The sequence below is a fragment of the Mus caroli genome, unplaced genomic scaffold (assembly GCF_900094665.2).
Source record: "Mus caroli unplaced genomic scaffold, CAROLI_EIJ_v1.1 scaffold_12014_1, whole genome shotgun sequence".
In the NCBI taxonomy this organism is placed as follows: Eukaryota; Metazoa; Chordata; class Mammalia; order Rodentia; family Muridae; genus Mus; species Mus caroli.
The window spans coordinates 22,340-47,328 of record NW_018391153.1 but is presented as its reverse complement, the minus strand read 5'-3'; the positions used below and the strand labels follow the sequence as shown (position 1 = coordinate 47,328).

Sequence of the window (24,989 nt, the reverse complement as noted above, 5' to 3'; positions counted from 1 at the left end):
GTGGGGAAGCTTAGATGCAAAAGTTCTATGACATCTGTCAACCAAAGACGAGATTCCACAAAGGAAATGTGAAATAAACTACAAATACAATCTAGACAATATGAGCTCACAAATGTGACCACCAGCATCATGATGGTGTGGGCTGCTTTGGTCTCAGCATGGCCTCTGTTGATCTGATTAGGATTATGCAGGTAATGCATTCTGTGGTGGTGTCTGTTTAGGTGAATCACCATGGAGACACTGGTCCAGGCCATGATGCCAATGAATANGATGTCATGGGAAAACCGTAAGAAATTCATGTCTACACTGGCCCCAGAGATGGAACATATCCAGTTGCCTTTAGAATNAGAGTCATTGTGTGATTTCTGTGGACCAATGACATTCACTGGGAGGTAAGCATTGCTTAAGACACTGAACAACCAGCAGCTGTAACAAGAATAGTTCACAACCTTGGGGGATATTTCTCTGAANATGACCCTAGCCCAGTTCCCAGGAACAAGAGTGACAAACTGGTAGGTGCTGAGGACACAGGTGGAACACATGATTGTGCCTCGAGCCACCACGTTAAGGAAGTATGCAAGTTTACATCTGAGGTNAGTTGGTGGCTTCCTTGAAACATAATCAATCAGGTCATATGAATATGCCAAGAGAAGTAACATGAATGCATTGGCCACAGCCAAGTTGATTAGAATGACCTGTATGGGCCTCAGTCGGGAGTCAGTCAAGACTGGAGAGAAATTATGGACAAACAGAAGGATGTTGCCCACAGTCCCAACTACAACATGGCAAAGCAAAAGGATCTGAAGAGCCAACACTTCCATGGTTTTCAGGGTTTTATTCTGAGACAACATGGGGTTGGCTTCATAGCACAGTGTGTAAGGATCAGGTTGGACAGTGCTGTCTTCAAGTATCTTCTCAAATATCTGAGATTTTCAATTGATTTGGAGCCTTTTTTTTTTTTTTTTTTTTTTTTTGGAAAAGGTGGCACTGCTTTAGCACACTACAGGAGATTTTTCTGGAAAACAATGAATGGACATTGATCCAGAATATCAACTTCAGACTTATTTTCCTTTCCTTTCACTCATGATTTGTGTGTGTGTGTGTGTGTGTGTGTGTGTGTGTGTGTGTAATGCAACTCTATATCTGTTGTTCAACAGGACGACACACTTTTTAACACAGTATGGCCTCTGCATATGTATACATCAATATTTGTAGATTGGATTTCATTTTTCCTTCGCGAGAACTGACATCATCCCTCATNTTATAACATTTTAAGAAATACAAATTTGTTGTTGGGGAGATGATTCCAGATCTAACGACCTCTACTCAGCTTCGTGGCACTTTATTTATGTATTTCTTGTCATGCACACAAGCAAAACCATAATAGGCATAACATAAAATAAGTATATATTTTACAAATNTGATCAAGTGTTGGAGANATTTCTGAGCAGTTAAGNNCACTTCCAGATGACCTATGTTCAATTTCTACCACTGTCATGGCTACTTATAACTCTGTGTAACTCCAATTCCAGTGGATTTAGACCTTCCCAGTCATACATGCAGGCAGAACACCAGTGCACATAAAATAAAAATATATANAGAAATCTTTNAAAATGTAACACAAAATTAAAATCCATGGTTTATAGAAGAATNTGAATTAGGAATGGAGAAGGTCACTGAGTGGTTAAGGGCACTGACTGCTTTTCCAAATGTTCTGAGTTCAATTCAAGGCAACCACATGGTGGCTCTTAACCATCTGTAAAGGGATCAGATGCTCTCTTCTGCTGTGTCTGAAGACAGCTACAGTGTACTCACATGCATTAAATAAATAAATGAACAAAAAACCAAGCAAATAAAATCTTTATTTTAAAAAAGTGTGAATGAAATATGCCCATCCAAATTAATCCATATAATGTTGATATATTTTCACACTATTCATCATAATGATAAAAAACCAAAATATTATTTTTTAAATGGGATAGTTTTGTGTTTATACAAACGAACCTTGATTTAGGCTTGTATCATTTATGTGGAAAAATTCTGAGGGATCCTAGCATACTGTTGATTCATAAAAGTCTGAATTTTATTTGTTTTTCTGAGGAATTGGGTGCTGGACACATACTTGTGTCATCTCCTTCTTTTGTGAGCCACCATAAAAAAACATTACTACCATCACCATTAAATGCTTTGCACACACAGATTTTTGAATATGTGTTTTATAAAGCTCATGTTTCATCTGCAATTTACTGTATTTTTCCCCTATAGGAAGAATAAGCCTCCATCTAAGAACTAAAAACCAGTTATATAATGTATACATGTCACTATAAAGTGCATTTTCAAATAAGTGCTGAGCCATGAAATAGACATGTCTTTAGACTAATGAAATCATTGACATAATTATGTAAGTTAAGGATAGAAAGATAAAACCATTCTAATAGCTAATGTTTACTTTGGGAGACACCATGGATTGTAGGAGGGAGAAGAGAACTTTAAGCAGAAATATAAACTCGCAGATTTCTCACCTGCTTAGCACCAGCAAAGATGGGGTTGCTCACAGAGATGAAGGTCAGCTATTGAACAGTTACTGAAGAAATGTAGCTCTAAGTTCCTCTCCCTTTGAAGAACATCTTTGTGCATCCATTTCCTAAGACAGGTTCAGAGACGTGCCTACCTCTCCCATAAAGTGCTGTGCCGATTGCTGGATGAAGCCAGATATCAGAGCTCATAAAAGGACAGTGTTAGGTTGTGAAATCCCTCAGAGAGTTCATTTCCTTGTCATCTGTGGTGTTATAGAATATGACTCTATGGGTATATTGGAAAACTTTTAATGAAAGAAAACCCATTTATACCAAAGGCAAATCACCATTTTCACTTTCTGGTAATTGATGATGATGCCCAAGAGTTTGTTATATCATAATGAGTAGTAGAGCCTAAGCTAGAAGTTTTCCTTGTTTCCTTAGGGAGGATTTAAGTGGTAAAGTGGTGTTGGCATTAGGTGTAGAGAAGTACTCTTCAGGAAAGATCAAGAGATATGTTTGGTGTATTTCCAGGGGTGTGTGTGTGTTTGTTCATTACATAGTATGCTTTCACCTTGCAAAATCTGGCTGACATCAAGGTAGTCCAGATAGACCATCACCAGGCAGTCTGGAATGTTGTATTTTCCCATGTGTGGACAAGGGCATTTTAGTCTGACAAATCACACAACTGAAGCCTGTGTTCCCCACTATGACTTGTTGGGTTATTGCAAGGTTGATTTGTTTTGAGATAGGTCATGACTCATGTTCTGAGATCTCCATGGAAATACATTATTATATTAGACTGTACCAGTTTTTATAAAAATTTACATGGAAAGAACCAATTCTGTAAGTACCCTCAAGAAAATTGATCATGGAATTAGGCAATCACCTATGTTCATGGCTGTGATATTCACTATAGCCATGATATAGAAACAGTTTAAATATCCATCAGATAATGAATGGATAAGGATCATGAGGTACATTTACACCATGGGATACTACTCATCTGCTACTCAAAATAATATTACAAAGTTTGTAGATAAATGGATGGTTGAGAAGCAAATGTCCTTCATATGGTAATCCACACATTAAGACAAACATTGCTTCATGGGATTTGCAAAATGTATCTTGGGTATTCTAAGTTTCTGGACTAATATCCACTTATCATTGATGCCTATCATGTGTGTTCTTTTGTGATTGGGTTGCCTTGCTCTTGATTGCTGGTGGGATTGCAAGCTGGTACAACCACTCTGGAAATCAGTTTGGATGCCCAAGGACCCAGAAATAACACTTTGGGCTATATAAGTTGCTCCAACATGTAATAAGAATACATGCTCCACTATGTTCATAGCAGCCTTATTTATAATATCTAGAAGCTGTAAAGAACCCAGATGTCCTTCAACAGAGGAATGGATACAAAAAATGTGGTACATTTACACAGTGGAGTACTATGCAGATATTAAAAACAACGTATTTCTGAAATTCTTAGACAAATGGATGGATCTGGAGGATATCATTGTCAGTGAGGTAAACCAATCACAAAAGAACTAAAATTATATGCACTTACTGTTAAGTGGCTATTAGCCCAGAAGCTCAGAATAACTAAGATACAATTTACAAAACACATGAAACTCAAGAACAAGAAAGACCAAAGTGTGGATACTTCATCCCTCCTTAGAAAGGGGAAAAATACCCATGGAAGGAGTTACAGAGACAAAGATTGGAGCTGAGACAGAAGAAAGGACCATCCAAAGACTGCCCCATCCAGAGATTCATACCATAATCAGCCACCAAGCGGAGACACTATTGTATATGCCAGCAAGATTTTGCTGACATGACCCTGGCATAGCTATCTCTTGTGAGGGTATGCCAGTGCCTGGCAAATACAGAAGTGGATGCTCACTGTGATCTATTGTATGGAACACAGGTACCCCAATGGAGGAGCTAGAGAAAGTACCCAAGGACCTGATGGGGTCTGCAACCCTATCAGAGAAACAGCAATATGAACTAACCAGTACCCACCAGAGCTCGTTTCTCTAGCTGCATATGTAGCAGAAGATGGCCTAAGTGGCCATCGTTGGGAAGAGAGGCCCTTAATCTTGCAAAGATTATATGCCCCAATACAGGGGAATGCCAGGGCCAGGAAGTGGGAGTGGGTGGGTAGGGGATCAGGGTAGGGGGAGGGTATAAGGGACTTTCAGGATAGTATTTGAAATGTAAATGAAGAAAATACCTACTAAAATGTTTTAAATAATAATAAAAAATGGAGTATAGAGCTAAACAAAGAATTCTCATCTGAGGAATACCGAATGGCTGAGAAGCACCTTAAAAATGTTCAACATCCTTAATCACCAGGGAAATGCAAATCAAAACAACCCTGATATTTCACGTCACACCAGTCAGAATGGAAAAGATCAAAAAATCAGGTTACTGCAGATGCTGGCAAGGATGTAGAGAAAGAAGTACACTCCTCCATTGCTGATGGGATTGCAAGCTTGTACAACCACTCTAGAAATCAGTTTGGTGGTTCCTCAGAAAATTGGACATAATACTACCGGAACATCCAGGAACACTACTCCTGGGCATATACCCAGAAGGTATTCCAAAATGTAATAAGGTCACATGCTCCACTTTGTTCATAACAGCCTTATTTATAATAGTTAGAAGCTGGAATGAACCCAGATGTCCCTCAAATCAGCTATTGAAAACAATCAACTTATGTAATTCTTAGACAAATTGGTTGGATCTGGAGGATATCGTTTGTAGTGAGGTAACCCAATTGCAAAAGAACACACATGATATGCACTCACTGATATGGGGATATTAGCCCAGAGGCTCAGAATCCTTCTCAGAAGTAGGAACAAAATACCCATGGAAGGAGTTAGAGAGAAAAAGTTCAGAGCAGAGACTGAAGGAATGACCATCCAGAGACTACCCCATTTAGGGATCCATCCCATAAACAACCACCAAACTGTGGCAATATGGCAGATGCCAACAAGAACCTGCTGACAGGAGCCTGATATAGCTTTCTCCTGAAGGCCTCTGCCAGTGCCTGGCATATACTGAAATGGATGTTCATAATCATGCATTGGTCAGAGCACAAGGTCCCTAATGAAGGAAGTATCCAAGGAGGTGAAGGGGTCTGAAGCCCCATAGAAGGAACAATAGGAACTAACCAGTACCCCCCAGAGCTCCTTGGAACTAAACAAGCAATCAAAGAAAACACATGGTGGAACTTGTGGTTCTAGCTGTATATATTGGAGAAGTTGGCCTAGTCAGTCATTAATGGCAGGAGAGGCCCTAGGTCCTGAGAAGGTTCTATGCCCCAATATAGGAGAATGTCAGGACTGGGAATGGGTATGGTTGGGTGGGAAGCAGGGGCAGAGGGAAGGGGATAGGGATTTTCAGAGTGGAAACTATGAAAGGAGATAACATTTGAGATGTAAATAAAGAATATATATAAGGAAAAATGAAAAAAAAAAGAAAGAGGAAGTGAATGGGATATAAAGTGAATTAGTAAATAGTAATAACAATAATATTAATAATAATAAATATTAGGGTATCTCATGAATATGCAATTGCTTTTTCCTTCATTAATCACTAGTCTCAAGGAGAACCCAGTCTTTGATCCCACTAATCCAGTCCACAGATATATTGGTGCATTGAGCAGGATTTTGAATGGCCTTTGTTCTAGGACAATGTGATCTATAGATTGGAAATGTGGGAATGAAGACTGGGATGAAACTTCTATAAAGTCACATTTAATGGACAGACATCCTACAGGACTCAGTAGCAATTCTAAGGTGAGTGATGATATATTACAAAGAATATCTGCTCTCTTACTCTCCCTCTAACCACTTCTTTCTCTGTCTATCTTCCTCTTCATCTCTCTCTCCCTCTTGTGTGTGATAGAGATAGAAAATATAGTTTCTATAATTCTGCATTAATGTTTCCATGAAGCCTTTTTAATTGGTAATTAGTATTATTAATTCTCCCCATATTCTCTCCTCTATTCCCTCAACAAAATTTAATTCATCACTTTCCATTATTTCCTTTAATCCTTAAATGACTGTGTTCTACCAGAAGACTATTAATCCTATGTCTCTTACTTTTATAGAAGTATCCCAAATTCAACACATATAACTCAACATTCAAAGCTAATGTCTACAAACTAAGGAAAATAAGCAATGTTCGTCTTTTTTTTCATTTCTTATTAGATATTTTCTTCATTTACATTTCAAATGTTAAACTGAAAGTCCCCTATACCCTTACCCAGCCCTGCTCCCCAACCCACCCAATCCTGCTTCCTGGTCCTGGAATTCCCCTGTATTGGGGCATATGATCTTTGCAAGACCAAGGGCCTCTCCTCCAATTGATGGCCGAGTAGGCCATCCTCTGCTACATATGCAACTAGAGACACAGATCTGGGGGTACTGGTTAGTTCATATTGTTGATCCTCCTATAGGGTTGCTGACCACTTTAGCTCCTTGGTTACTTTCTCTAGTTCCATCATTAGGAGCCCTGTGTTCCATCAAATAGATGACTGTGAGCATCCACTTCTGTATTTGCCAGGCACTGGCATACTCTCAAAGAGACAGCTATATCAGGGTCATGACAGCAAAATCTTGCTGGCATATACAATAGTGTCTGGGTTTGGTGGCTGTATATGGGATGGAGCCCCAGGTGGGGCAGTCTCTGAATGGTCCAATGTGTGCTTTGTGCTTTACTAAAGTTTCTTTAATAAAAGTGGATACTCTTGCATTTGCAGCTAGGTGTTCAGAATTGAGAGTTCATCTTGGTAGATTGTTCCTTTGATGAGTATGAAGTGTCCCTCATCTTCTTTTGAGAACTTTAGGTTGAAAGTCGATTTTATTCTGTATTAGAATGGCTATGCCAGCTTGTTTCTTCGGACCATTTGCTTGGAAATATTTCTTCCAGCCTGTTACTCTGAGCTAGGGTCTGTCTTTCTCCCTGTGGTGGGCTTTATGTATGCAGCAAAACGTTGGGTCCTGTTTATGTATTGATTCTGTGAGTCTATATCTTTTTATTGGAGAATTGAGTCCTTTGATATTAAGCGTTATTAAGGAAAAGTAATTGTTGCTTCCTCTTATTTTTGTTGTTAGAGTTGGGATTCTGTTCATGTGGCTATATTTTTTTAGGTTTGTAGAAAGATAAACTTCTTGTTTTTTCTAGGGCATAATTTCCTTCCTTGTGTTGGAGTTTTCCCCTTATTATCCTTTGAAGGACTAGAAATGTGTAAAGAAATTGTGTGAATTTGGTTTTGTCATGGAATACTTTGGTTTCTCCATCTATGGTAATTGAGAGTTTTGCTAGGTATAGTAGCCTGGGCTGGTATTTGTGTTTTCTTAGTGTCTGTATAACATCTGTCCAGGATCTTCTGGCTTTCATAATCTGTGATGAGAAGTCTGGTGAAATTCTAATAGGTCTGCCTTGCTATGTTACTTGACATTTTTCCCTTATTGCTTTTAATATTGTATCTTTATTGAGTGCATTTGTTGTTCTGATTATTATGTGTTGGGAGAAATTTCTTTTCTGGTCCAGTCTATTTGGAGTTCTGTAGGCTTCTTGAATGTTCATGGGCATCTCTTTCTTTAGTTTAGGGAAGTTTTCTTCTATAATTTTGTAGAAGATATTTACTGGCCCTTTAATTTGAAAATCTTCCTTCTCATCTATACCAATTATCCTTAGATTTGGTTTTCTCATTGTGTCCTGGATTTCCTGGATGTTTTCAGTTAGGATCTTTTTCAATTTTGCATTTTCTTTTATTTTTGTGTCAATGTTTTCTATGGAATCTTCTGCACTTGAGATTCTCTCTTCCATCTCTTTTATTCTGTTGTTGATGCTCACATCTATGCTTCCTGATTTCTTTCATAGGATTTCTGTCTCCAGATTTGTCTCCCTTTGTGTTTTCTTTATTGTTTCTACTTCCATTTTTAGATCTTGGATGGTTTTGTTCAATTCCTTCACCTGTTTGGTTGTGTTTTCCTGTAATTCTTTAAGGGATTTTTGTGTTTCCTCTTTAACGTCTTCTCCCTGTTTAGCAGTGTTCTCCTGTAATTCTTTAACAGATTTTTGAGTTGCCTCTTTAAGGGCTTCTACATGTTTAGCTGTGTTCTCCTGTATCTCTTTAAGGGAGTCATTTATGTCCTTCTTCAAATCCTCTATCAGCATTATAAGATGTGATTTTAAATCCATATATTGCTTTTCTGGTGTGTTGGGGTATCCAAGACTTGGTGTTTAGCAGTGTTTTCCTGCAATTCTTTAAGGCCTTCTACCTATTTAGCAGTGTTCTCCTGTATTTCTTTATGTGAGTTATTAATGCCCTTCTCAAAATCTTCTACCAGTATCAAGAGATATTATTTTAAATCCGAATCTTGCTTTTCAGGTTTGTTGGGATATCCAGCACTCACTGTGATGGGTGTCCTGGGTTCTGATGATGCCAAATCATCTTGGTTTCTGTTAGTAAGATTCTTTCATTTGCCTTTCACCATGTGATAAACTCTGGTGTTAGATGTTCTAGCTGCCTCTGGCTGGAAATTGTTTCTCCTCTGATTCTGTTAGCCTCTCTCAGCACTCCTGGGAGTCCAACTCTCTCCTGAGTCTCAGTGGTCAGGGCACTCTCTAAAGGCAAGCTCTCCTCTTGCAGGGAAGTTTCACAGAGGTCTGGGTCTCAGCTCTGCCTCCTGGATGAGAATGAAAGCCTGAAGGGACCCTGTTCAAGAAGCTCTGTTGCTTTTGTGGCCCATGTGCTCTCCTGCATGGACTGGTCTCTGAATGAGCCAGGATGCAAGATGGTACTCTCACCTGAGTTAAAGGGTCAGAGCCCTCTCTGGAGGCCAACTCACCACAGTTATCCTAAGATCCTGGGTATGCTAGGGTGCCGGCGGTGTGGAGAGTCCTTTGGGGACCATGGTACCATCCACTGAGTTTGTACTCCAGGAAGTGTGGGGCTGCCTCCAACCAGAATAATCCCCAGCTGCTGGTCAGGTGGGTCCTGTATCCCTGTTTCTACTGCCCCAAGCCCCTTGTGTTGTTGTGGAACAGATGTTGTGTTCCACACACCAGTGATCCTAAGATCCTGGGTGTGCTAGGGTGACTGTGGCATGGAGAGTCCTCTTGGAACTTTGGTGCTGTCTGCTGAGATTGTGCCCAAGGAGGCTGCTTTTAATTTTTTAGTGGTTATAGTATTTTTAGTTTATTTACCTGATCCTTGTTCAACTTTGATAAGTGAAGTCTATCAGCAATATAATCCATTCCACTTAGACTTTCCCATGTTGTGTACTATAGGCTTTTAAAATAAGATCAAATTATTCTTTAGACTTTCTCCATGTCTGTTTCTATGTCTCCCTTTTCATTTCTGATTTTTCTTATTTGGATGTTGTCTTTCTGCCTTTTACTTAGTTTGACTAAGGTATTATCTATCGTGTTGATTTCCTAAAAAAACAAAAACAAAAACAAAAACAAAAAAACCAAAAACAAAAAACCAAAAAAACCAAAAAAACAGCTCTTGGATTTGTTGATTCTCTCAGTTACTTTCTTTGTTTCAAACTCACTGAGTTCAGCCAGGAGCTTTGTTATTTCCTGCCATCTACTCCTCTTGGGTGGGTTTCTATCTTTTATCTAAAGGTTTCAGGAGTACTATTAAGTTGCTAGTATGCAATCTTTCTAGTTCGGTGCTGAGACTGAAGGAAGGACGACCTAGAGACTGCCCCAGTGGAGACACATTGCTTAAACAACCACCAAACTCAGACACTATTGCATATACCAACAAGATTTTGCTGACTGGACCCTGCTATAGCTGTCTCCTTTGAGGCTATGCCAGTGCCTGACAAATAGAGAAGTGGATCCTCACAGTCATCTATTAGATGGAAAACAGGGTCCCCAAATGAAAGAGCTAGAGAAAGTACCCAAAGAGCTGAAGGGGTCTGCAGCCCTATAGGAGGAACAACAATATAAACTAACCAGCATCCCCAGAGCTCATGTCTCTAGCTGCATATGTAGCAGTAGATGGTCTAGTTGGCCATCAGTGGGAGGAGAGGCCCTTGGTCTTGTGAAGATTCTATCCCCCAGTATAGGGGAAATTCCAGGGCCAGGAATTGAGAGTGGGTGCATTGGGGAGCAGGGGAAGGAGGAGGGTATGGGGGATTTTCAGAGATAAAACTAGGAAAGGGGATAGGATTTGAAATGTAAATGAAGAAAACATCTAATAAAAATAAATCTTAAAAAATAAAAAAAATAATCACACTACAATTCACACAGAGGAAAAATACTAAGTAAAAAGGGGGCTTAAGGGAGTGCATGGATCCTCCTTTAAAAGGGAAAAAGAACAGATTTTGCAGTAGAACTATAGTCAGGTCTGCAGGGAAAAATGGGGAATCACATGGAAGAAAGATGCCTGGAGACATAGGGGGAGAGAGAGAGAGAGAGAGAGAGAGAGAGAGAGAGAGAGAGAGAGAGAGAGAGAGAATGAGAATAAGGGAGAGAGACAAATGGAATTTGGGACATTTGAGGAGTGATTGTAGATTCTAGTACAATGGGAAATTCCTGGAATTTAGGAGTATGACCCTAGTTAGGACATCAAGCAATGGATGGCTCAGAGTGTGCTATGACAATAGTCTGTAACCAGAAAAAGTTTCTAGGGCTAGAACTGGTCCACGATCCCAGCCACAAAACCTTGCAAATACAACCTGCCTTGTCTTCAAGTTGTAGTGCAGCAATGATGGATCAGAGCTTGTGGATGTGAGCAACCAATGACTGATCTATCTTGAGGCCCACACAATACACAAGAGCACATGTATGACAGTGCCTAGATGCCCAGAAATTGTAAACTGGATAACCCAAAGACCTAGTCACTTCTGGCAAAACAAAACAAAACAAAACAAAACAAAACAAAACAAAACAAACAGACAAAAACAACCCAAGTCTGATGAAAGCTTTCCTAATGATATTCTGTGCTCAGTCTTTCTCCAGCATCTGCTGGTAGCAGAGGCAAAGGCACATAGACAAGAATAAGATAGGGCTTGGGGAACCCTGAGGAAGGGGGGGGGGGAGAGAACTATAGGAACCAGAGTGGTCAAGGACACCAACAGAACATGGCCCTTAAAATCAACGAAGCAAGGGTTATAGGGGCTCACAGAGGGAATTCAATCACAGTGCCAGCATGGGTCTGATCTAGGACTTTTGCAAAATGTTATTGATCTTTAGGTTAGAATTTTGGTAGAATTCCTAGTGTAGGAAGTGGGGCTGTCTCTGAATTTTTGCCTACCCTGGGGGTCCATATACTCCTACTAGACTACCTCATCCAGCCTTGATAGGAATAACTTGTGAAATAGTTCAGTTGTTAAGATCAGTTTCTATCATGTAAAAAAAAAAAACAAAAACAAAAACAAATTCTATTTCCAGCACCCTCTTGACTGCTAACAACTATTTATAACTACAATTTTAGAGGGCCTAATGCCCTCTTATGGCTTTCATGGGCACTGCACACATGTGGTACCCTGACACACATTATATCACACATACACATAAAATAAAAATAAATCTTTTGTTTGCATCTGGCATTTGAGGTTATACGTTTTGTCTTTGAAATGCAGAAAGAAGATCCTTGATTTATAACTTACCTGTTTGTTTTTTCTCATTTCTCCTGTCACTTATCATGAATTTATTTTCAATTGCTTTATAATATTCATCCATTTCAACATTTAAGTTAATGGTGTTAAAACATGTGAAAATTAGTATTTGTTTTTGCATTGTACTATGAGCTCAAAAGACTTATGTTTAAGTTAGAATCACTGTTAGGAACATCATAGAGTATTGAGTAAAGGCATGGTAATTCTGTATGAGTTACAGCAGGTCACACACTATTATATCAGCTTAGTAGCTGTCACCATGAACAAACAAACAAGGGTAGTATCCAGGCCTTATGTAAGAATTGGTGGCACACATACTGAGCCAAATTCTCTGCTGAAAACATAGACATTTTTACTTAGAAACAATATTCCTGAAACTAAAGGAGGTTTGACAACTCAAGCCCCACTGGTTAATGGTCATTTCTTCAATAGATCCATGTCAATGGCTTGTGACTACTCAAGTGAAAACTAACTTTACTACCTTTGAAAAAATAATGATTTTTCAAAGGTGATAATTTTGAAGGGCGTGGCCCTGGATGTGGCAATATTAGAAAGTGAAGTCCTATTAGAATAGGTGTGAACTTTTTGGAAGATGTTTGTCAATGTGGAGATGGACAATGAGATCCTCCTCCTAACCACATGGGTGTCAGTCTTCTGCTAGCAGCCTTCAGATGAAGAGGAAAACTCTCAGCTCCTCCTGTACCATGCCTGCCTGGAAGCTGCCTTTCTCAAGCTTTATTGACACTGGGCTGAACCTTTGCATGTGCAAGCAAGCCCCAATTAAATGTTGTTCTTATCAAAGTTGCCTTAGTCATGGTGTCTGTTCACAACACTGAAACCATAACCAAGACACCATTAGAATTCACTAAGCTTGGTTGTCTTTCCCAAATCCTTGTTACTTACACATTGTCATAGTTGGAACAAGCTTTCCACTAATTCCAACTAAACTCTTCATAGAGTTAAAAAAAGCAATTCTCAAATTCATGTGAAATAACAAAAAAACCCACGATAGTGAAAATTTTTTCAATAATAAAAGAATTTCTAGGGAAATTACTATCCCTTGCCTCAAGCTGTACTACAGAGCAATTGTGTTAAACAAATCCATGGTATTGGTACAATGACAGGCAGGTAGATCAATGCATTAGAATTGAAGACCCAGAAGTGCTCCGACACACCTATGGCCACTTTATCTTTGAGAAAGGAGATAAAATCATCCAGTGGAAAAAATAGACAGTATTTATAATTACTGGTACTGGTTCAACTGGTGGTCCGAACGTAGAAAAATGCAACTTGACCCATTTTTATATCCTTGTACAAAGTTCAAGTCCAAGTAGATCAGGTACTCCACATAAAACCAAAATACACTGAAACTAATGAAAGAGAAGTTAGGGAAGTGCTTTGAGCACATGGGTACTGGGGAAAACTTCCTGAACAGAACATCAATGGATTATGCTCTAACATCAAGAATTGACAAATGGGACCTCATAAAATTACAAAGCTTCTATAAGGCAAAGGACACTGTCAGTAGGACTAAAAGGCAACCAACAGATCTGAAAAAGATCTTTACCAGCTCTACATCTGATAGAGTGCTAATATCCAATATATGCAAAGAACTCAAGAAGGTAGACTCCAGAGAATCCAATAGCCCTATTAAAAATGGAGTACAGAGCTAAACAAAGAAGTTTCAACTAAGGAATATAGAATGGATGAGAAGCACCTAAAGAAATCTTGAACATCCATTGTCATTAGGGAAATGCAAATCAAAACAACACNGAGATTCAACCTCACAACAGTCAGAATGGCTAAGATCAAAAATTCAGGTGACAGCAGATGCTGGCGAGGATGTGGAGAAAGAGGAAAACTCCTCTATTGCTTGTGGGATTCCAAGCTGGTACAACCACTCTGGAACTCAAAACATATAACTACATCATATAANAAGGACACATGCTTCACTATGTCCATAGAAGTCTTATTTATAGTAGTCAGAAGCTGAAAATAATACAGATGTTCCTCAAAAAANGAATGGATACAGAAAATGTGGTACATTTATGCAATGGACTACTACTCAGCTATTAAAAACCATGAGTAAATGGATATTAGTCCCAAATCTCAGAATACCCAAGATACAATTTGCAAACATATGAAACTCAAGAAGAAGGAAGTCCAAAGTGTAGAAACTTTAATCCATCTTAGAAGGGGGAACAAAATACCCATGGAAGGAGGTACAGAGAAAAAGTGTGATGCAGAGACTTAAGGAATGACCATCCCAAGACTGCCCCTCCTGGGGATCCATCCCATATATATTCACCAACACCAGACACTATTGTGTATGCCAAGAAGTGCGTGCTGAAAGGAGCATGATATAGCTGTCTCCTGAGAGGATCTGCCAGTTCCTGAGAAATACAGAGGTGGATGCTCTCAGCCAACCATTGGACTGAGCACAACGTCCCCAATGAAGGAGCTAGAGAAAGAACCAAAAAAGCTGAATGAGCTTGCATCCCCATAGAAAGAACAACAATATGAACTATTCAATACCCTCAGAGTTCCCAGAGACTACACCTCAAACCAAGGAGTACACATGGAGAAACCCATGACTCCAGTTGTATATGTAGCAAAGGATGGCTTTGTTGGACATCAATGGTAGTAGAGGCCCTTGATCCTGAAAAGGCTTCCCCAGTGTAGGGGAATGCCTGGACAAGGAATCCAGAGTGGGTGGGTTGGTGAACAGGCAGAGGAGGGAAGGGATAGGGGTTTTTCAGAGGGGAAATCAGGAAAGGAGATAACATTTGAAATGTAAACAAAGAAAATATCTTAAAAAAATAAATAAAAAAGGAAGACCAAAGTGAAGGTGTTTCATGCCTTCTTAGAAGGGAGAATAAAACACTCCCAGGAGGAAATATGAAGGCAAAATATGGAGCAGAGACTGAAGAAAAGGCCATCTAGGGACTGACTTTGGGGATCCATCCTATATACAGTCACCAAACCTAGATACTATTGCAGATGCCAACAAGTGCTTGCTGACAGGAGCCTGACATAGCTGTCTCCTTAGAGGTTCTGCCAGAACCTGACAAGTGCAGAGGCAGATGCATACCATTGGACTGAGTGTGAGGTCACCAATGGAGGAGTTAGAGAAAGGAATGAAGGAGCTGAAGGGGTTTGCAATGCATAGGAAGAACAACCATATCAACCAACCAGACCCCTGACCCAGAGTTCCCAGGAGGTAGATCACCAACCAAAGAGTACACATGGAGTGACCCATGGCTCCAGTCCCATGAATAGCAGAAGATGGCTTTATTGGTCATCAGGGGGAGTAAAGGCTTTTGGTTCTGTGAAGTCTCAAAGCCACAGTGTATGGGAATGTTGGGGGGTGAAGAGGGGAAGCAGAAGTAGGTGGATGGGTGGGTGAGCAACCTCATAAAAGTAGGGGGAGTGAGAGTGATGTAGGGTGTCCGGTGAATAAACCAGGGAAGGGATAACATTTGAAATGTAAATAAATAAAGTATCCAATAAAAAAAAACATAAAAAATAGAGATCAAATTACCTTGTTTTATATCTTACCCCTTTGTCTTTTCCCATTTCTCATGCCACTTCTCATGACTTTATTTTCTATTGCTTTAGAATCTTCAATCATTTCAATATGTAATATTTAATTTAATAGTGTGAAAATTGGTACTTGTATTTGCAGTGTAGTATGGGTTCCAAAGACTTATGTTTTACTTAGTATCACTGTTTGGACACTTCATATAGAATTTAGTGTGGTAGGACACCCACTATTGTATTAGCATAGTAGCTGGCACCATGAACAGACTAACAAGGGTAGTATCCAGTCCTTATGGGATAATAGGTGGTACACACACTGAAACACTTTTTCTGCTGAGAACATAGACGTTTCTACTTAGAAACAATATGCCTAAACAAAAGCAGGTTTGACAACTCATTGCCCTGGTTAGAGTTCATGTCTCCACTAGATACATGTCAATGGCTTATGACTCCTAGAGTTAAAACTAACATTGTCACCTCTGAAAAAAATACAACTTTTTTCCATCTGTGGTGATTTTGATGTGATTGACACTATGAGTGGCACTACTGGAAGGTGTGGCCCTTTTGGAGTAGGTGTGGGATTGTAGGAGGAAGTGTATCACTGTGGGCATTGACAATGAGATTCTCCTCCTAACCACATGGGAATCAGTCTTCTCCTAGCAGCCTTCAGATGGAGAGGTAGACCTCTCAGTTCCTCCTGTACCATGCCAGCCTGGAGGCTGCCATGCTCCTGCTTTGATGATTCTAGACTGAATCTCTGAACCTGTAAGCAAGCCCCAATTAAATATTATTCTAATAAATGTTGCCTTAGCCATGCTGTCTGTTCACAGCAGTAAAACCTTAACTAAGACACAATCCGAATACATTAATCATTATTTCTTTCACAAATTCCTGCTTTCTCATTCTCATAGTTGGAACAAGCTTGACACTGAGTCCACCCCTAACAGGGTTCATTTAATTTTGAATCCAGATACATAAAGTTTCCAAAATTACATATTGACTCCAACCCTTGTAAGATTTAAAATGACCTCACATTCTGTAAGGCTATGTCAAGTTCCGTTTTTTACTTTGCTCTTGTTATTATAAGTGTTCAGGTGCCATTCTTTCTTATAACAGCTATTATTGCATGTCCCTGTATATATGCCCTAGAAATTCTAGCAGAAACCACATGCCTATCATCGGCTGCTTTTGTTATAAAGTCTCATTTCCTGAATATTTTCCACCTCTCTCTCTCTCTCTCTCTCTCTCTCTCTCTCTCTCTCTCTCTCTCACTCTCCCCTCCCCCTCCTCCTCCCCTTCCCCTCCTCCATACCTCTCCCTCTCTGTCTTTCTCTCTCTCTCATGTCTCGTCTCTCTTTCTTTCCCTCAATCCCTTTCTATCTCTTCCATTTTCTTTCCCTTCCTACTCCTCCTCTCCTCCTCTTTTTTCTTCTCTCCTGCTCTTCCTTCTTCTTCTCCCTTCCTCTCTTCTATTTAAACATTACACTAATTAATTTGAACATGTTAGATTGCCAGAACCTTCATGTAGATATCAGAGGACAGCTTCCAGAAGATGGAGTTGAATCACTCCCTCCACCCAGTGGATCTCCAGGATAAAGACTACAAATGTTTCTCTGTAAGCACATTTAAGCATTAACCATCCCAATTGTCCTCCTCATAAACATTCTAATAATGTTTTTCTTTATTTTATGTATGTAGATGTTTTACTTGGATGCATGCCTATGTCCTGTATGCGTATCTATGCACTGTAGGCAAGAAGCACCCACAGAAGACACGTGAGGTCATTGGATCTTCTGTGTCAAGACATACAAATGGTTGTAAGCCACCCTTTTGGTGCTTGGAGTCACCCACTAGTCCTCTGGAAAAATAGCCAGTGCTCTGAACAGCTGAGCTATCTCTCCATCCCCTGTCTTCCACATTGTACAGTTCCCTTCCCTTTCTTTGCCACTGATACCATGAAAACCATGGTTTTCCTGGTTATACTAAGTTCATATGTCCTGATCTCCAACTATCCACAGTTTATTTTCCACAGGTGGTAGCAGTTGTACAGAGGTATCACCCACCATCTTCACCTAGTAGTGTGGACATTCTACTGAAAATAGCATTGTGAGCTGCATCACTATATGCTAACCTTGAAATTCAGGAAAATCACTGTGAGACATTCAAAAACAATAAATTTTATAGGAATACATTTAATTATGAACATTTATTTACTAAAAACCTATGATAATCATGAGACAATTTGAAGAACACACAAAAAGAATGAAACTATACCCTGTGTTACTGTATTCAAAATTAAATATCGTTACTGTGTCTAATAACTTATATAATTAAAGAGTAAATGTATGGAATAACTCAGATGTCCCTCAATAGAAGAATGGATACAGAGAATGGGTTCATTTACACAATGGAAACTATTCAGCTATCAAAAACAAAGACATTATGAATTTTTCAGGCAAGTATATATAAGTAGAAAATATCACCCCAGGTGATGTTACCAGGCCCAAAAGGACAGTCATGGCATGTACTCTGATCAGTGCATAGTAGTCATAATGTACAAAATACCCATGTTACACCCCATAGAACCAAGGGAGTTAAACAAGAAGGAAGGCCCAAACCAAAATGCTTAAATCACAATTTGAATGGGGAACAAAATAAAGAGGAGGCAGAGGGCACAGAGAACTGAGTGGGTGAGGGGAAAGGGAGAGAAATGGGGGTTAGGATCAGCTGCAGGGAAAGACAGGAGAGAGGCCTAGAGTGGAAGGAGAATGAATGGAACTCTCCAGCTGCCAGAGACTGGGAGAAATCTCTAGGAATTCCTAAAGACCTGGGATGGTGGAGTGTGCTCCCAGGAGTCATATGGGTAACGTTAACCAAGATGTCTAACAGTTGGAACATGGAACCTGAAGAGGCTACCTCCTGCAGCCAGAAAAGAACCCCAGTGGAAGGATAAGGACACCAACCTACTCATAAAATTTTCATACCAAATTTGTCATGTATGAAAGAAATACAGTGACAAAGAAGTAGGAGAGTCTGAAAGAAGGGCCAACTAATGACCAGTCTAAGTCAAAACACACCCATGGGAAAGCACCAATCCATGATATTATTAATGATACTCTGTTATTCTTGCAGGATAAAGACTAGCATGGCTGTCCTCTAAGAGGCTACCCAGCCTTAGCTGGGTGAAATAGATGAAGATATGCACAGCCAAGGATTGGAGGTTGGGACTCTTATGGAAGAGTTTGGGGAAGAATTGAAGGCCTTGTAGGGAATAGGAATCCCATAGAAAAACCAAGTTTTGACTAACCTGGACACCTGGGAGCCATCAGAGACTAAGCCATGAACCACAGAACATACACAGGTTGGACCAAAGCCCCTGGCAAATATGTAGCAGACATGCAGACACATTGCCATATGAGTTCTCCAAGACCTGTAGCAGAGACTCTCCCTAAAGCTATGGTATGGATTTCCCAACAGGGCTGTCTTGTCTGTCCTCAGTGGAAGAGAATGAGCCTAATCTTGCAGGGACTTGCTGAACCAGGACTGGGGATGCCCAGCAGGATCCCCACACCCTCAGGGGAGAAGGTGAGGGGTCAAGGGAGGGACTTTGTGAAGATGAGAATGGAAGGGTGTAATATTTGTGATATAATTAAAAACAAAAAAAGAATAAGGTTCTGAAGAGATGGCTCAGCAGTTCAAACAAATGAATTCTCTCACAGAGATCTGGCTTGATTCCTAACTGTCACAGGGCAACTCACAGGTAATTTTAATCCATTTCAGAGGCTCAGACACCCTCTTTTAAATTCTACAGGGACCATATTCCCATGATAAATAAACATACATACAGAAGAAACACTTATAGACATTAAAAAAATTACTTTGAAAAGAGTAAGTTTGTCACCATTTCTTTTTTAATTAATCATTTAATTTGTTTACATTTAAAAGGATATCCCATTTCCCAGTTAGCCCTCCACAACACACCCCCATCCAATACACCTTCTTCCCATTCTTTTTTGTCTCTATGAGGGTGCTTCTCCACCCACTCACCCTCTCCCACCTCACCACTTACCCCCTTATGGTGGGGAATCAATCTTCCACAGGACTAAGGGCCTCCCCTCCCATTGATGTCAGATAAGGCAGTCCTCTGATACATATGTATCTGGAGCCATGGGTCCCTCCATGTGTATTCCTTTTTTGGTGGTTTAGTCCCTGGGAGATCTGGGGATCCAGTTAGTTGATATTCTTCCTACGGGGTTGCAATCCCTTTCAGCTCCTTCATTCCTTCCCCTTGCTCTTCTATTGGAATCCCTGGGGTCAGTATGATGTTTGGCTGTGAGTATTTGCATCTGTATTGATCAGGTGCTGGTAGAACCCCTCAGGAAACAGCCATACCAGGTTACTGTCAGCGGGTGCTTCTTGGCAACAGCAATAGTGTCAGGGATTTGTTGTCTGCAGATGGGTTGGATCCCTGGGTGGGGCAGTCTCTGGATAACCTTTCCTTCAGTTTCTCTTACATAGTTTTTGTCCCTGTCTTTCCTTTGGACAGAAACATTTCTGGGTTAAAAATTTTGAGATGGGCAGGTGGTCTCATCCCTCAATTGGGGCAATTTCTATCTACTAGAGGTGGTCTCTACAGGTTTTATCTCACCTTTGTTGTATATTTAGGCTGAAGTCACCATTTCTTTAAATGAAATGATTTCTGATTGGAATCTGACTGACTACGAGGGTGAGTTTTCTGCCAATCTCAGTTTTCTTCTATGTAATTGTGCTCTTCTGCAGGCTGCTCTAATACCCATGTACCTTAAATGTCAGTTTAATGTGTTATACTGTCTGATCACAATGATTCTCTCTGTTCCTCCAGACTCAGTAATTTAATCCTCGGATAAGAACAGAATAGCTCCTTATATTTCCCTATATAAACAACATAAAGCAGTTCTGAGACAAGCTGACAACTCTTCTGCAAAAACAAAAACAAAAACACAAGAAAACAAAACCCACAAGAAATAAGAAATAAATAATTTAATGATGCACCTATGGCTTTAGATCAATGATGATGATGACAAACTCTGGGGCCAGTGAGATATTTCAGCTGATAAAAGCTCCTACTGTGAACTCTAGAAACCTGAGTTTGATTCCATCGTAAAAGGAAGTTTATCCTCTATAGACACATATACCATAACATGTATATGCAAACAAATAAAAATGTTTTAATTGAAAAAACACAATAATAAAGCCACCTTCAGGTAACAAAGTACTTTGAAACGGAATGTATGTTAGTCAAATTTTTCATATAGAAAGAACATTATAAACAAATGTTTGTGAAGAACACCAATGCTGCTATAAGCAGTTAACAACACAAGTAAAATCAATTTTATCTTAGAGAATCATCCATCATTAGTAGATTGTAATTCCAGTACATGAGATTCAACAAACACAAATCAATAGACAGAATCACATTAAGAGAACAGGGGATAAAAAGGATGTGAGAATAGCAGAAGGTATAACAAAAAAAGCATTCGACAGTATTAAAGCAATATCTTTGGTTCAAAAAATAACTCAGTGGTAAAGAACTCGGCACACAGCATGAGCACTATAATCCACAGTCACAGAACCTGTGTAATGCTAAGTATGTAACGCACATCCAAAATCCCAGCATTTCTCTTGCAAGATGAGAGGTGGAATTCTGGGGGGGCTAGTCTAGTGTACTCAGTGGTGATCAAAGACACTCTGACTGAAAATGGTGAAAGGTGAGACCAAAGCTACCAAAGGCCACATAATTTGCTGGTAGCCCTTCACTTTCTCTGTGACCCCGATCAATTCTCAAGTTTACCACTAGTGCTACAACAGAATAACAGCTGCAGCTTCCCCTCCCCTCTGACCATGCCTCCTGTGGGTCCCTAAGACCATTCCCGAACCAGTATCATCAATGTGTACCAGCCTGTGGACACTCCCTGCTCAGCCTCAGGCTACAACTTCCAGATGACCAAGTAGACATTTCCTACTGTACTACCTCGTCCAGCCTCCATAGGAATAACTTGTGAAATAGTTCATTAGTTAAGATCAGTTTCTATTCATGAACAAGAAGCAAATTCTATTCCAAGCACCAATTTGACAGCTAACAACTATTGATAACTACAAATTCAGAGAGCCTAATGCCCACTTATGACTTACATCGGCACTGCACACATGTGCTACACTGACACCCAGTGTATCATTCATACACATAAAAAAAATAAGTAGATCTTGGTTTTGGATTTGGTACTTGAGTGTTGTGTCCGGCCAGCAGATCACAGCCTGGGTTCTAGCCTGGAAAGGCATTTTGGACACCTGGAAGAGAAGAGGGGTTAGGCGACGAGAGAAAATGGTGCAGCTAAGACAGGCAGATTCTGATCAAAGCTCATTTTTTTTTTTTTAAGTGTTGTGTCCGGCCAGCAGATCACAGCCTGGGTTCTAGCCTGGAAAGGCATTTTGGAAACCTGGAAGAGAAGAGGGGCTAGTCGACGAGAGAAAATGGTGCAGCTAAGACAGGCAGATTCTGATCAAAGCTCATTTTTTTTTTTTATTTCTGACACTCAGTTATGAAGGAGGGGGAGGGACCCAATTCCCGCCAAATAATCTTGGAGTAAGGTTGCAGGTGAACATGTGATGGCTTCAGAACAGCAAAGTGGTGGGGCTCCAGCAGTTGGCGTGGCAGAACTATTGAGTGCCAAGCTCCATCCAGGTGTAAACAGTGGAACCATTAAGGCTGGGGCAGGGGAGGCTACATCTCCTCCCTGTTGTTAATAAAAATAAAAAAAGAAAAGGCTGGCCTGAGGCAAAAAAATTATCTATGCTCAATAGTTCTGCCTGAATTCTTAGGGCTAAAGAGAAAGCCCATCTCCGTAGGACTTCCTAACTATTCTTATGGAAAACCGTATCTGGATAAGATTGCCCTTTCTATCCTAGTAAACTATTAACAGAAAAGCCCTAAGCAGTAGGCTCTGACTTTATAATGCTAATTAGTGCTGAATAGGTAACTACCTAGTTGAATTTTAAGTAGGGCGTTGGAACCCTGGTGAAATTTGACTGAACAAATTTGAAATGCACTTTATTAAGAATAACACTGAGTTGATATACCTCCGCATTTTGGATGACAGGCAGGAAAGAGGGAGGAGGGGTATGACCGGCTCCGTAGTACAAGGCCAATTAGCTTTTTTTAGGGTGGGACGATGTTAAGGGCTTGCACTTCTGACAGTATGGTCTCCAACCTCTCTCCCCCCCTATAAATTAAGTTTAATAGGGCCACGTTTAACTGAGGTGATCAAGTGATTTTCTCATCCGTAGATGAGTGGGCTTTTAATCTTGGCTTGGGTAGACATTGACCAGATTCCTCCCATGGGTGCTGACACGACTCACACCTGTTGCTCTTGGTATCTTTTGGGGAGGGGAGGCAGAACCTTAGATATTTTTGATTTTTAGCTGGAATTAGATACCAACCTCCTTCCAAATTGGGTATATCGCACAGGGAACTCAGAAATGGTCAAGCTGGACCTCCCCCTGTAGTAATTCTCTGCACCAAGCTGTAGCCATACTGTATTCGTATGATCACACCAGTATGCACAGTTCTGAGTACTGTGCAGCTCCTAAAGGAGAATTGTCAACCTCAGATTTTGCAAGTCCTAGACAAGAATTATGTCATTAGTAACACCACGATTTGTGGCTGAAATAGGAGCTGGAAGTGATCTTCCTCATCTCTGCTATGCCCACAGCCTGAGGAACTAAGGGGACCTCGCAGTAACAGCAAGGGTGAAAAGCCAGAGGCCAGCTAAGGGACTAAGCCCGTCTATAAAAACCAATCTCTTTTAATATTTGAAATATATACTTTTCTAGCCCTCTTGGTAAACCTAAATTTCAATTTAGACCGAAGGCCACGTTCTGTAATGTCCTTGGAATGGAGATAGCAGTTGCCACCTGTGTGCTCTTGGGGGCGGGGGATGCACGCCCACCCTCAGGGTGGAGAATGTTGATTAACCTGCTTGAAAAACACAAGATCTAGACAATGAGAAAGTAGGAAAGCAGATCTTCTTTGGGGGAAGTCCAGGTACTTTATTCAGTTGCAAATTGTAAAGATAAGGCTAGTCTCCAGCCTCCTGTCAGAGGAGCTGGCTCAGAGAGTAGCAGGAAAACAGCTTTTCTGGGAGCTTCAGTTTCCAGCTGAATTTTAAGCAAAAGAGGAATTTTAGTCCTCAAGGTGATACTTATAAGAAGATTCAGAATCTGTGTTCATCTGATGAATTAATCTCTCTGGCAGCTACCAAGCTCTATCTTCATCTCGTGAAAAAACACAAACCGAGCCCCTTCCCCAGATTAGAACCGGATCTGGACCTTTCTATTCCTTAGTCAGCAGGTCCTTCCATTTTACCAATGCATAAGAACTAGAAGTAACTGGATGTCAGTGGCCATCCACTGCAGACTGACCCTTAATATCAGTTTGCAAAGAATTTAGAACAAATAAAGTAAAGGCAAGATGAGCCTTTGGTGACCTTGGAGGATATAGCTGCCCCTGTTTTGTCTTAAAAAGCCAATTCTTTAAGGTGCGATGAGCACGTTCAACTATTCTTTGTCCCATGGGGTTATAAGGAATTCCAGTTTTATGTTTGATACCGAATTCCTTACAGAATGAAATAAAATTTTTATTAGAATAGTTTGGCCCATTATCTGTCTTAATAAGTTCAGGCAATCCCATGGCATTAAAGGCTTGCAGGCAATGATCAATTACGTTTTTAGAAGCCTCTCCTGGTTGCAGAGAAGGGATCTTGATGGTGTATTGAAGTTAAATGTACCACAGGTCTCAAATAAGGGTACTGATTGTGCAACATATAAACTGTCAGTAAAGATATTAAAAGCCTCATGTACAGACTGAAATACCTTTAGTACTGTTGTTAATTTGGCTATCTGAGCCGAAAGGCCAGGAGTCTCTATGATAACTTGTTGATTATTAATAACATATCTAGCTTGCCCTTTAGAGGAGCCATCAGTAAAAATCAATGTAGCATTATATAAAGGCTGTAAGGAAGTCATTTTAGGAAATATCACATCACATACATTTAAAATTTTTATCAACCTATCTTGAGGGTAGTGGTTGTCTATAGTTCCCTTAAACCCTATTTGTGCAAGAAACCAATCTGAACTATGCTGTTTCAGCCAAGTGTCCTGACTTACGCTTAAGGCTGAACAATGATATCTGGCTCTTTGCCGAAATAAGTTAATGTCTACCTTCTTTCAGTGATCATCATCTGTGCCA

The 24,989-nt window shown here is 40.2% G+C and overlaps 1 protein-coding gene across 1 annotated transcript; it reads right to left on the bottom strand.

Annotated features, from left to right (window-relative positions):
- Nucleotides 1–5: 5 nt before the first annotated feature.
- LOC110289042 (vomeronasal type-1 receptor 4-like) lies at nt 6–2,667 on the bottom strand (the record flags this gene model as incomplete). Its single annotated transcript, XM_021155247.1, has 2 exons — nt 2,523–2,667; nt 6–1,015 (listed from the first exon to the last, which is right to left on the bottom strand). A coding segment is annotated over exon 2 (846 nt), but the record flags the coding sequence as incomplete, so codon positions are not given.
- Between the last annotated feature and the right edge of the window lie 22,322 nt (nt 2,668–24,989).